Source organism: Brachypodium distachyon, chromosome 5 (assembly GCF_000005505.3).
Source record: "Brachypodium distachyon strain Bd21 chromosome 5, Brachypodium_distachyon_v3.0, whole genome shotgun sequence".
Lineage (NCBI taxonomy): Eukaryota > Viridiplantae > Streptophyta > Magnoliopsida > Poales > Poaceae > Brachypodium > Brachypodium distachyon.
Window position 1 is genome coordinate 19,327,988 of NC_016135.3, and position 14,549 is coordinate 19,342,536.

General features: G+C 41.8%; 2 protein-coding genes across 2 annotated transcripts; one reads left to right on the plus strand and one right to left on the minus strand.

Moving 5' to 3' along the window:
- Positions 1–3,041: 3,041 nt before the first annotated feature.
- LOC100844138 (protein root UVB sensitive 2, chloroplastic) lies at positions 3,042–7,365 on the minus strand. The gene is made up of 10 exons (XM_003580092.4): positions 7,147–7,365; positions 6,925–7,059; positions 6,205–6,293; positions 6,036–6,120; positions 5,783–5,842; positions 5,605–5,698; positions 5,374–5,471; positions 4,820–4,999; positions 3,796–3,918; positions 3,042–3,722 (listed from the first exon to the last, which is right to left on the minus strand). Exons 1-10 carry the CDS (start codon positions 7,156–7,158, stop codon positions 3,285–3,287), a joined length of 1,314 nt encoding a protein of 437 aa, XP_003580140.1. The 5' UTR covers positions 7,159–7,365; the 3' UTR covers positions 3,042–3,284.
- A 284-nt stretch (positions 7,366–7,649) lies between these two features.
- Positions 7,650–14,236, plus strand: LOC100844430 (inositol phosphorylceramide glucuronosyltransferase 1). Its single transcript, XM_003580093.4, has 10 exons — positions 7,650–8,061; positions 9,301–9,421; positions 9,677–9,862; positions 11,211–11,359; positions 11,882–11,989; positions 12,096–12,233; positions 12,341–12,481; positions 12,862–13,141; positions 13,226–13,349; positions 13,818–14,236. Exons 1-10 carry the CDS (start codon positions 7,819–7,821, stop codon positions 13,960–13,962), a joined length of 1,635 nt encoding a protein of 544 aa, XP_003580141.1. The 5' UTR covers positions 7,650–7,818; the 3' UTR covers positions 13,963–14,236.
- The last annotated feature ends 313 nt before the right edge of the window (positions 14,237–14,549 follow it).

Consider the following 14,549-nt stretch of genomic DNA (forward strand, 5'->3'; position numbering starts at 1 on the left):
TTTTTCTGTTGATTCAGCGGCCCTTTTCTTATATCGATTTAGTTCACCTGTTTGATGAGATTATTCTTTGCGTAATCTTTACAACTATTTTTTTTAGTAATTTCAGTACAATGTATTCAAAACGTCCAACCCCATTTTAGGAATACAACTAATTTACAATGCATCAGGGGAGTCGGGTGAGATGAACCGTTTCATGAAGACGAAGAAATCAGGGGCTTTTGGGGGCGATAATTTTGCCACGGGCTCGACAGATGTCCCAGATGGTGCCACGTCACAATTCGGATTCGATTGGACCTTTTTGCTCCCATATCTTAACTATTAGTATTAGCCTACCCCATTTTACAAAAAGTTGGACTAATTTTCTCTTACCTCTCTGGACACGGGTGTATTTACCTCTTTATTCTACAAAGCAACATTAAGATGCATCGTGCATATGCCGGGCATCGTTACTCGGAAGGTCTATTTGAACATTTTCAGAGTAAAAGTCTTGGTCTACGAAAAAGAATACGCAATCAAAGATGATCCCGAAAAATCCACAGCATGCATGCGTCGAAACAAAAGTTTATCACGGTTTGACCAAATAAGCGCGGAGTAGTACTACGTAGTATACGCACTGATTATATATTTACCCATAGCTGCGTACGTAGTCGACTTATATATATCCCACCTTCGCTGTTTACCGAACTACCGAACAAACTAAAGGTAAACACGGACGCGTGCAGTCGTACTGCAGGAACCGGGCGTGCGGCTTCCCTCGATGGGGAGCAAGCAAACAGCGACGGGTAATATACCCCCGTACGTGCGCCGTGCTCCGGTCCAGTCTCCCCCCCCTCTCTCGGTCGGTCCGTCCCGTTCGGGTGTCGCGCGCGCGTACGGCTTCCGGCCAGCCGCGTTTTATTATTACGTCGCATCGTCGCCACGCGTTCGTCACGCCTCAGTTCTTTTCACCCTCGACCACGTACTACTGGCTGCTTTGATTCGCCCCATTCCAAATGTGAAACGCGAGCGGCCAGCCGGCCGGGCGTCTGAAAACTCTGAATCTACAAAGCTTTTCCCGGTGCTCGGGATATGGATTTTGCCATTTTGGGTGCAATGGCGGCCGTGTGAACCATGGATGCGATGGACTTGCTACACGGAAAGCTACGAGTAAAGAAATGGGAGGGGCGTCTGTGTGTTTCACATGCGACTTGCGAGATCGATGCTTTTACGTAGTAGTACAGTACGCTTTTCGCGCCAGATAAACAAATGGATACGGGCGATCTGCCTGCCAGTGTGGTTTGGTATGAGTAATCCACTTTGGTTCACGTGTCCACGTACAACAGCAACATAACTGGAGAGTAAACTAAAGGCCTAAAGGGGATAAATACCTGCACAATCTATGCCCCGGATTTATCCTTAATATTTTTCTTTCTTCGTGCGGCCCGTGGTCGATCGTACCGACACTTTTACCTCTTGTTTCGCTTTGATGTCCGGACTCATGCATGTTGCCTTCAGTATCTGCTTTTGGACAATCGTTTTTGTTTTTAAGAAGAAGAAGAAGAAGAAAAATTCTAATTATCTCCCGATAGACAAGCCGGAGCGAAACTAATTTAACAGCTTACACGGTGCACTAGATAACGGTTAGCTTTGAGGTTAGTACTACTGTTACAAGAACACCGGGTGGTCGATCATGGCTGTCGGTCCGTCCATTGGAGAAACAGTACTTCCCAATTCAATTTGAATGCAAACACCATACGATACTCACTGCTTCCATCGATCTGGACCTTCCATTGTCATCAGCCGCTCGCTCGATATAGAAGGATCAATCCACAAGGTTTTTTCAGCCTTGCATCAACTGCATCTGCATGCGGTTCCAAGGGAAAAAAACGGCGGTCTTTCTTATCACGCTCAATAACACTGGTACGTACCCGCTCTGATCCTAAATTCTTGACTCAAATTTATCCAAATATGAATGTATCTATTTTTAAAAAACGTCTAGATACATGTAATATTTCGACAACAATTTAGGATCTAAAGGAGTCCGGCATTTGTCCCATTTTCGTTTACAGGTTCAATTATAGTGATGCGTCCGGCAAATCAAAAGGCATAGAGTTGCCAATCGCCCATTTGGTTCCAACATAACCGTCATAGTCATATCTTTAGGCCCTGTTTGTTTGGACTTCTGCTTCAGCTTTTGGTGCTTTTAACAATCTCAAAAGCATTTTTTCTGTTTACACATGAAACTGAAAAGCACTTCTGAACATGCTTTTGGTGCTTCTAGCTGAGAAGCACCTCCGAACGTGCTTCTCAGTTTCATGTGTAAACGGAAAAGGTGTTTTTGACTTTGCTAGAAGCACCAAAAGCTGAAACAGAAGTACAAACAAAAAGGCCTTATTGATTTCACAAACCAAGCTTACTTTCTCTGATGCCTACTCTTGAACGCCTATATGCCCTCACTTTTTTTGTGCCAGACACAATTTCTCGATGATTAGTTCCGTGCTACGACCGGCCAGACCCTGCGCAGAGTCGAACGATCACTGATTCACTGTGATCTGTAACTTGTTTTAGGCCAGAAAAAAATGAAGGTTGCGATTGGTCATAGTAGACTCTTCGCGTCTCCGGGCTTGACGTTTTTCCTCATCAAACTCACCTCTCTCAGTCTATGGGCATTCACTCTGGGCCCAAAATCTGTGCGACGACCGGAAATTTAGAGTAGCAGCAGTACCATTCAATGCAAGCCACGGTAATTTCGCTAGTCTTACGGTTGATTTTTTGACGCAGAGCCAGCCGACCCTTAGTTTGGCTTGTATCGCATTAATTCTGATACGAGGAATCGGCGTCGGCCCGTTGCACTGGAGACAATTAGACAATGAGTCGACGACGTTATTCACTTAAACTTGCAGATTAACTCACCGTGATTATGTCACCATACTCTGGATGGAGCACACGTGAAAACCTACACATGGCAGGCCATGGAGTGATCGGTTAGGTCACTTACCACGGCAGCATCTTGACTATACTATGCTGCAGATCCATCTTTTTTTTTGGATCCTAGACCATGATGCTGCAACTTTAATCAGCTGGATGATGCGTGATCCTGTCAGAATCATCATCAGATACTAAACAGAACACTGGAATCACTAGAATGGTGATCCTATGACCGACAGTTGACATTGGACAAAAAGTTCTACAAACACTAAGAGGTTAAACAAAAATAATCCTTTCATCTGTAACTCTGAAAATTGCAGGTAGGATGTGACGCCTGCATGGTATGTGATCTTCCTCCAGCAACTGACAATCCGCAGCTATTGGGATTTTGCATATGCAATTCGACTACGATTTCCATCAAGAAATTGATCTGTGTACCAGCCTCTACTCCTAACTTCTGAAACGAACATAGGGAATACGTCCTCCATCTTCTGATAGGCTTCATTTAGAACTGAATCACGTGAACCAACACCTGATTTCTCCATCTCTGAAGCAAAGGCAGCGACCAGCCACCCCCTCAGTGCATCCTCTCCAGTTGCACTCTGCTCAAGGACCATGTATGTTTTATTGCTCTTTAGGCTGAGCAAAAATTTCTCGTTTGGGTAAGTAGCTCTCAGCTGTTCAACGCGCTGCGGGCTCAAAATTCTGCAAAGTGGTTGTCCAACTTTCACACTACCTGCTTCTTCTATTAATCGGTTAGGAAACAGAAGATCTTCTCTGTATCTTAGCTCAGCTGGGCTAGAAACCTTCCCACTCTGCCAAGAAAAATATTAGCATTGTAATTGGGAAGAAGGCATGTGTTTACAGTTACAGGTCAAATAGAAAAACCTTGATAAAATCAGCCACCACCATTGCTGTTCTTTGTGGATTAAGTGAATTTATAGGAATTGCTCTCATCTCTTGCACAACTCCATATAAATGTACAGCAGAAAGCAATGGGCCTATAATTAGCTGAAAGAAAATAGATATGGTAACCAGAAGAAAGTTAAGAAACATAATATCAAGTTTCAGGATTTGAATGGTATGCAACAACTGACAACAGAATATGGAAGACGACGAAAACATGCACACTGTATCTCTCTTCTAAGTGACTAAGTTAAATTGTTGGATATAGTCTCTCTATAACTTAATTATATGCATTGAGCAGCATGGAAGCACACTCTAACCAAGTTATGCTGTAACACAGATTTAATATTCATATCCTAGGCAACAATAGGAATGTCCTCACTCGGTCCTCAGGGCTCATACACCTTCCCCTTAAGCTAAAGTTACTCATCTATATGAAAAAATAACCCACGTTATAGAGATCCTATCATCCTTCCTAGCCTTGATGCCAAGAGTAGGTACACAGAGCATATCCAACAACACAAGTTCACTGTGTAGCAAGTTAGCAACTTTTCTAATGCTCTGTGTTTGTTTTAGTGCATGTAGTGAACACGAATGATGCCAATAGATGCCTAACAAACTATTCTAGGAGTAGACGATGGTGGTCCATCAAGCTAAGAGCCAGTCTGCCAACACTAGCTAATGCAGCTGAGAATGCTGGGCAAAATATGTCCTGGGTAAGATTTTACTGTTAAAAATCAAAATAACTATCTTTGGCAAGTTTTATTTTGCATATAATTCCAGGGACTGATACACTTAACCTAAGTGTGGACATTTTTACACCACTATAGGTCCCTAGCAACAGGGCACCACAGCTACAAGCCTTAGCCTCCTGTTGATCAAATCTACAACCTTCGCTCCATGGGGCACAACAAATGGTCATTCTTGTAATGCACAATTTACTTATGAATTTCCCTGACAAAATGAAACAGTGCAACTGAACAGATGTATTCTTACGAATATGTACCTTTCCTTGAGTTGTGGAACATACAGTGGATGATAATCCAATGCCAGCCCCTATCCCCATGACATTGGAAAGTGTTGAGATGGCCTCCCCTTTAGCAAACAAGTCACTAAGGTTACCTTCTTTGGCAAAAGCAGAATATATTGGTAGCCTTGTCGCTCTGGCAGCAACCACAGCCATTCCCTACAAGCAATAGCTTATTTGTTGGTAACTAAATTTTGAGGCAGAAAATACCTGGACAGACATATCACCATTTTATGATATTGTTCTATAATCTTTACAGTTAATAACTATTTCATATACAATCAGGTGCATAGGACACTCTTTAAAATCTTTTCACAAGTCCTCAAGTAAACTGTACATGCTAATGTTCATAGAAAGATTATATACTCCCTCCGTCCCATATTAAGTGACTTAAATTTGTCTAAATATGGACGTATCTATATACTAAAATACGTCTAGATACATGTACTAGAAAGTCACTTAATATGGGATGGAGGGAGTAGTACAGTAATAACATGCCATCTGACGTGCAGCAAGCAAGTTAAAATATGAACCTTTGCGAAATTTCCCAAGCCCGCCACTTCAAGAAAAAGTTGTGGACACAATGGTGAAATGAAGTCCAAGGCAGTACCGAAATCATACAGAACATCAGCTGACACATAAAAAAGAAGATATGAACACCATAGCTTGAAAAAGCTAGCAGTACATAAGGAAAGATATAATAACACAAAATAATGGAAATGTCAGAACAGGCTGATATGATTGAGATAGTAGTTATTACGAACCAAATATCCTCCAACTCTTTGGCTCTGAATCCATTCTTGCCCCCATGCCACTACAGATGAGCTTTCCTGCGTGCTGCATCCCATCTTTAAGAATCTGAAATGGATACAGTGAATTAGCCTTGATGTTTAGTAGTACTACCTGTTTGAAATTTTAGCATCTCTGATAACATATGCTTACCCAACTTACAGCAGTTGCTTGGGCAGGGGTAGGTCGTAAACCTGCAGCAAATAACAAAGACTGAGCCACAGCCCACATGGGCAGTGAGTTAAAAGGCACTAATTTTGTCATCACGCAAAGTACACGTTCGAATAATTAAATAGAAAACAATCAAATTTAGAAAACTAGCTAAAAATTAACGGAAAACAACACAATTTATCAAATGATGATTTCTGTTGCTCAACGAAACACAATACGAGCCAGAACAACTGACCTGGGTTGATAACACATGCAGCATAGCGCTAGAAAAATGCTGGAGTGCTCGGAATTTGGTATATGTCAGGTAACCCTCGTTCACACTGCAAGATTGGTAACCAAAATCTGTCAAAGAATGTGATCCGTCAGAAGTATCAACAACATCTAAAATTTCAGAAAACTCTTACCTGTATGGATAACCGGATGGGAAAAATTTGTTCAAGAAAGAATCAACCAACTTATCATGTATCGGCCTTGAATCCTGGATAACTTTTACCTACAGGAAATAGGAGTTATGAGATAACAGCAAATTTACACCAAATTATACAGTTTTCACGAAATTGCAATTGCAGTAACAAGGTGCACGGAATACTTATATGTTATCCAAGTAAAAGTACACACTCTGCAGTAATTTTGCAGGCTAATATTAGTAAATTTCTGAAGTACACGAAAGCGAAGATTAAATGTTCAATTGGGTACGGATGAAATTGCATTATGTAGATAACTGCTTAAACTTTAAGTTCATCCGTGACAACAAAGTCCAATAGACCCATTGATTTATTCACACATGGCCAAATTGTCCAACAAACAACAAATATTTCAACTGCGTAGATGATGGTCTCTATCACAATACTAATGGATTATTCCTTTGCAAAAGTAAAAAGGAAACACATCAAACATGTAAGAATCCGATTCAGAAGAAAACAAGTATGAAGCCCTATATCACAACCCCCTTGTTATAATTAGAGAAAGGGGGTTCAGGTATTTGCCACCTCAACAGAAATGGACTCTCTAATCTGATTCGGACTGAAAACTACCCTGTGCATATTTCTGTAGCGCACAGGAAGGATAAAAATAATCTGACCCTGAAACTTCGGGAAGACAAAATAAATAAATAGAAGGATTACAGATATGCCTCCGCCCCTGCTGCGGGCGTCGAAGCAGCAGAGCCGCGAGACGGACTCCGAAATCTCCACCCAGGGCTCCAGCTTGCGGGGCGTCTCCGTCCCGGTCGTTTTATCGCCGCCCCCGCGTATCCTCTCCTGCACCAGACGAAGAGAGGGTCTGACCCGGAAGCACTGCGGCGGACAGGGTACGGGGATTAGGAAAGGCAAGGAGGCTGCGCTTACGAGTATATTCATCTTGGGCGGGACACCGGAGGACTCGCCGCAGCTCGAGGTATCCTCCTCCTCGTGTTTGCGCCGTTCTGGCAGACCGAGACGGCGGTCGGAGCTCGGCGGGCGGGGATTTCCACGATTTCCAACTCCTCCTGTTGCGGGTGACCGTGTGAGAAGAACGATGTTCTTCTTCTGCAAAGTTGGTTCTGCTCGGTGTGGATTACACGAGGCGAGAAGCGGGGCCGATTTAGCTCGCAGGCCGGCCTCGAGGCCTGGCTTAAAAAAGTGGGCAAAGAAGGGGTCAGCCCACGATGCACAGCAATGGCTATTACTGGCTAAACCAAAGTCGCCCACTCGCCAACACGGGCTAGCTATTTGCCATAGCCCATAACGTGGGCTGTAACTTCATTCCAAGGCCACGGGCCAGGCACTTGCCCGCGTGGCCCGACCGCCCGATAACGCGAGCTCCGAGAGCCGCCTGACAAGTCGAAACCGGACGTGCGCTCAAAAAAAAAAAAAATCGAAACCGGACGAACTTCATTTGACCACAGCACTTGCGAAGTTGGGACTTGGGAATCGAGAATCAGAGAGCCCCAAAAAAAACTCCCGATCCCGAGCAGCTCCGATTCGAAGCCCCCTGCTCTGTCTACCACCGTGGTGAGATCCCAACGGGGCCTGGCCTCGATGGGACCGCCGGCGTCTAGGCTGCCCATCCTGGCCGCCCTCGTCGCGGCGGCGCTGCTCGCCGGTATGGCTGCGACCGCCGCCGCGGCGACGGAGGAGGCCTACGTCACGCTGCTGTACGGCGACGAGTTCGTCCTCGGCGTGCGCGTGCTGGGCAAGTCCATCCGCGACACTGGCACGCGGCGCGACATGGTCGTGCTCGTCTCCGACGGCGTCTCCGAGTACTCGCGGGGGCTCCTCGAGGTATGCGAAATACATGTACACATCGACGAATTTAGCAGGAGATTCAGTAATACTTGAACTGTTTAAGTAAAGTAGTGGCTTTGGGAGAAAGCTATGTGGGAACTGGAGTAAATGGGTGAGGACGATGTTGCTGATCACATTAACGCTCACCGCTGTCTCTACTGTACAAAATTGAACCCGATTTATAATGGAGTAGGTTCTTTCAGAATTGTGTTGACTTACGGTTCAAAAAGAAGAAGAAAGAATTGCGTAGACTTGGATTCATTTTTTTTCCATACTTTATAGTCCATGGACAGCACATGACCAGGGGCGTACCTGTGAAATTGCAGACCTCATGTGAAATCTTAAATTAGACCCTAATTATGAGAAATCAATGATAAAAACCGCTTTTTTTCATACCGTTAACACAATATTTTAGGAAATACTTGCAAAACTTAATAATCTTGAAATGCATACTATCTCTTAGTTGAAATGTGCTATCCTGCTAGTGTTATCATTGCTCATTCACCGAGTGTCATAGAACCCAAGCGAGACTTTTCTCAAAAGACTGCAAGTAGGACGTCCACAATTTCAATTTAGATACATTCCCTATACACTCTGGAATAGTCAACAAAGCATAGATCTCTACCATGAGGAAACGAATCTTGTTAACAGAGTTCTATATATGTCAATCAGTATACTCTTTTGGAATGAAATCCAGATATATGCTAGGAAAATCACTAACAACTTGATATGAGGTGGAGTAAGATGATGGAAATAGGAGTTGATTTTGCATGGGAAAGTACATGATTTATTTTGGTTGCAAGCTGTAATTTGGGAAAATAGATGATCTATTTTGGTTGCATAAGATATATTGCGTGATGTAGTTATAAGAAAGAAGAATAAAAGAAATCGCGCATGGGGGCCTTTCCATGGAAGGTGATACCGAGTAGTTGTTAAGGTGGGAAAATTTATCGGAAATAGTAAAGTGCTTCTTTAGTGCGTTAAGGTCTTGATTACAACCAGGATCCACTAATTAGTACTGTGGACTGTGGAGTAATTAGCAATTTGGGGGCCTTCACATAACATTGATCAAATATTCCTGTACTATCCGTTTCAAAAGAAATGATCATGTACTATCATCACTGGATCATGTGCAAAGAAGTTTCGGTGCATATACATATGTTCTTCTCGCACCCAAATTTTGTTGATCTTGTTTCAATCTAATCCGAACCAAATTTAACCCTAGATATATTGCAGGCGGATGGTTGGATTGTCAAGCGTATTACTTTACTGGCCAATCCTAATCAAGTGAGACCAACGAGGTTTTGGGGTGTCTACACAAAGCTAAAGATATTCAACATGACAAGCTACAAAAAGGGTATATTTTCGATAACACTTTAAGTGCTTTTGGTGTTTCTCCTGTTGCTGAGCCCATCTAGGATGGCTGTTTATATAACTTTCAGACTCTACCTCTGATATGAATGGGACAGGGATACTACCATCCTTTTCAAAATAGTAGTATTCCATAATAATATTTGAGTTTTTGGAAATTATTGTTTCGACATGGCTTTCATGTTTTTTTTGGGGAACAAGCTTTCATGTTTGTTGTTCTAAAAGGTTACTGTTTCCCCAGTTGTTTATCTTGATGCAGATACTATAGTTGTGAAAAGTATTGAGGATGTCTTCAAGTGTGGGAAGTTCTGTGGGAACTTAAAGCACTCCGAAAGAATGAATTCAGGAGTGATGGTTGTCGAGCCATCTGAAACTGTTTTCAAGGATATGATCAGCCAGGTTGACCGTTTGCCTTCCTACACTGGAGGTCAATGCACTTCTTTTCCTTCCTCTATGTTCACTTTTAACATAATCCCTTTGAAATGGTCATACTTGTTGTTATCTAGTTACATTCAGTCAGTTGTTTCTGAAAACAGTAAACAGTTCTTTTCCACCTGTTACTTTTCCTAATTTTGGCATGCTAGTGCATGTAATCAAGACCTACAGTGTAACTAGTTGTATAAGGAAATGTGTTTTTATGGCATGCATGCAATTTATGTGCAGTTACATATGCTTATTGCTTACTCCCTCCGATCCACAATAAGTGTCTCGGATTTAGTACAAAGTTATATAACTTCGTACTAAATCCAAGGCACTTATTATGGATCGGAGGGAGTAGAAAACTAGGCTCTGTATGTTAATGCATCACAGTAGCCATTTTTTTTTATGGAAAGACTGTAGGGGAAACCCCTAAAGCATAATTGTGAGCACCAGGATTTGAACCCTGGTGGGTAGAGTCATGCACCCACGACTTCACACCACACCAAGAGGTGTTTCTCCACAGTAGCCATTTTTGCTTCCCTAAACGGACACTTGCACACCACCACCTCAAAATTACACCTGAATTCCTCGTCCCTGCAGCTCCCCTTTGCCTGTCGCCACCAATCTTCATGACGTTTGTATCGATTGTCAGGTTGTATTTTAAATATCAGTAGCAACACCAGTGCTATCCTCAGTCATCCCATTCTCTGTGCAAAAATCCTCACTTGCAGTTCATACGCGCATCAACACTTGTAGGTGCATTAAGTGCCCTTAGATGTCGCTTCAGATACAATGTTAAACAGTTCAAGGCACCCTTATCTTCCTTAGTTCCTTGGCCAAACAGTTGCTGAAGAACCAGCTCCTACACTACTTACCTCTTTTATCATTCCCCATAATACCCAATTATTGAGGACATTGCTGGGTTCCTCAACAAGTCAAAATCAACACCTATTCCGTTGCTGGATATGTTGAAGATTTTGGTGGGCAATACGACCATCATGAAAGGTAACCTAGGGAGTGTTAGTGCAACCGGATGTATTTGCAATAGGCCAACAGCCCATAGTTTTGAGAGGATACATATGATGGTTCCCTTTTTTGCAACCATACATCTGCAATGTCCAAACTTGTTGATGCTCATACTACCAGTTGAACTTTTTCTAAGGCTTGTATGTATCCGCTAGAGAACTTCTTTTAATGGTGAACCATTTTGCTAGGGTCAACGTTCTTAGCACGTGCCGGTTTTTGTCTACTTCAGTTTATATTACTGGATATTATTTTCTCATGATTATATTTTTATTATTGTTGCTAATTTTGTATTCTGAACCTAATTCAGGATGCTGAACTAATTCATGCAGGGGACCAAGGTTTTCTTAATTCATATTATGCTGATTTTGCCAACTCCTGTGTTTACGAGCCAGACTCACCTTTAACACCAGAACCTGAGACACAGCGCCTTTCTACCTTGTACAATGCTGATGTTGGTCTTTACATGCTAGCGAACAAGGTATTTCTCTTTGTTTGTATTGGTTAGACCTAATGTATTGGTTATTTATCTGAGTAAAATGTAAATATAAACAGTATAACAAGGTAATCAACATCATGATCACTCAATTTTCTCAGACCTGATCGTTCAATTTTGTTTGCTGAACATAGAGTTCCTCAAGGCTCTTCATTTCGTCAATATTATGCAAATTGATCATTGTTTGTGCCACCCAACACTTTGCTTCATGTTTGTTCAAACCATCTCCTCGAGGAGAGAAATGATCCTAGTTGGGTATGCAATTATGCAACTCGCTTACAGTATACAGGTGCTTGAATTGCCTGTGTCAGAATGTACTTTAAATATGGGAGAAGGGCTCTGATCACAAACTAAGACAAAAACAAGTATGCTATTTATTGTGTTGTACCCTTGAGGGTGCAACACCAAACCTTTTGGTTACACTTTAGATTTTTATTAACACGAGCCAGCCATCATGGTGCTTGGTCTGGGATGCCGAATCTAATTCAGTGTGCATTTATTTTGTAGTGGATGGTTGATGAAAAGGACCTTAGAGTGATTCACTACACATTGGGCCCCCTTAAACCCTGGGACTGGTGGACAGCTTGGCTTGTAAAACCTGTGGAAATATGGCAGGTGAAATACCATTTCATTTATCTGTTCTTCAAATTATACACAATTATTTTATGAAAGTGAAAGCATAGACATGGTAAAAATCAAGTTGTGCACTTCATGATTGCAGGATATTAGGCAAAAACTTGAAGAATCTCTTCCGGGAACTGGTGGGGGAAAGAACCCTCACGACCAGCTGGTGGTCAAAATTCTGTTCATTCTTCCCTTCTGCCTGCTGTTATTTGGGTATTACCAATCATGTTTTCAGGTTAAACCATGTTTCTTGCTGTTAGTTCTTACTTGAACCCTGTAGGCATATGCTGTTACAAAGAGTTATTGCCTTATAAACTTCACGTACATGATTTTTTTTGACAGAACAACAAGGAGTTCTTAAGTATGACGTCTCTATGTGTGTTTGCAAGAAGTGCTCGACACAAGTACAAGTCTGACGAGGCACTCCCATCTTATTCAGCAGTTGGTGCTTCATCATCTACATTTTTTAATTCAAATCAAAGGGTCAGTTCAGTACTTCTTAAGAGCAAATAGTTTATGGCTTTAAAGCATGTGCTAAGTAAGTCGGTGAATGTTCTAATGAACGCTGACCATTACAACTATATATATCACCTTTAAGAATGGACATGAAAACTAGTGACCACAATTCATGATTTCGAATATCTTTTTAGATTGTCCCAGATTGCAAGATATTGTTTATATTAGTAACATTGGTGAACTGACAGGGAAAACCAAAACCGCTCCTTAACAGAACTTGGTCAGAATGCAAGATGTTATATTTGAATTTTACCTAGTTAAATGTTATATCATACTTTTTATAATTTTATCGAAATGTATTTATGATAATTTGGTGTTGGCCTGATGGTTGCTTAACGCTGTCACAGTTCTCAAACGGGGCACCGTTGAAGCTGCCTTCTTATTTCAGGGCAGGTGCTGTGCTAGTCTCTTTTATGTCCGCTGGTGTCTCTGTTGCCTTTGCTTTCACCATTATTCCACGACAGGTTATGCCATGGACAGGCTTGCTACTTATGTTTGAGTGGACCTTTGTGGCATTCTTCTTACTGTTTGGTAGTTATCTCCGATTTGTCTATCGATGGGGAAGTATTAGTGCAAATCATGCGGGGTATAACAGCTCTGGTTCATCAGAGAATCGCATGGGTACAGGTAGGTTAAACTATATAACCTCTTGCAATGTTTCCTCTTTCTACCCTTGAAGTTCTAGTTATCTAACTGTTTGGTATTTTGCAGGCCATCAGCTCAGCATGTCTGACTGCAACATGGATGTGACATTTTACTGGACAGGAATGGCAGTCATAGCTACTGTCACTGTATTTTCACCAACTGTCTTGGGTATAACTGCCTTATTCGCAAAGTAAGACAACTCACTGGTACCTCTTTCTTTTTCCCCAATTTATACGAAGCTAATCATTCTCGGAAGAATTAAAATGAAAATATGACGGTAGACTGTAGTAGGTAGAAAAACCCAGCTGTATTGATTAATTTTGGCTACCTTTCACCTCATAAAGTGACATGTGAGTTGCTAGATAATTTAGGCAAGTTTGTTTCGTGTTTTATTTTTGAAAGTAGGCTTGTTTTGTTTGTAAAGGGTAGCTTTGTGTCATGATACTGCGAAGTCTTGTGTAGACAGCAGCAAATAAAACCTTACTAGAGGACGTTTATATATTTATGATTAAGGATTTTCAGCTGCTCCTGCTCCTGAAGAAATAAAGATTTATACATTCAATACCTGGTCCTAAGGATCTTGTGCAATAATACATAGTTCTTGTTTGGTTTCTCTTGAAGTAAGTGATCAGCCCGTTCATGTTCTTTTCTTTGTCAGGCTAGGGTTGATGGTTGCTGGTGGTGTTGTGCTGGCATCTTTCATGACATACGCATCGGAGCATCTTGCGGTCTCAGCCTTCTACAAGGGTCAGAAAGATAGAAATACCTTGAGAACTAGAAGAATTTGTTTTTGGTGTTTGTAGTAATTCTGTACATATTTATTGGTCCTTTATTGATTTAGTACATGTTGTATTGTAAGTTCTACACGAAATTTTTTGGTGGTTCCTTTGACACAGAGATGCCATTTTGTAGCACTACATAGGCACATAGGTTGAGGCGTCGTGCTTGTTGCACAGTTGACATGCAGCTTGCAGTCATGTACTGTAAATCTTGCTGTTTATAAAACACACACTGCCATTTGTTCATACAGCAGTTATACAGTATGATAACCTGATGGTGGTTCTGATTTTTCTTTGATAGAAAGATGAAGGTTCTGAAGTGGAATATTTTTTTACCGGTGGTAATTTTTGTATGTTAGCGGGCTGGGTTGAAAGCTGATTATGGTTTTCGGTTCTACTCGTGCCTATGTTAACCATCTGATTGAGGCCTTTCATATGTACGGAATACTATGGAAAGTGGCTGCCAGATTAATATCATATGCTCACGAACAATAAGACATAACCAGAGTTTTTTTATCAGCCTTTTCCCTTGCTGCCACCATAGATAATGTGGCAATGTGCCCAAGTATTTAGGAACGGAGGAGTAATACTGTACAAGTAATATGAGTTGG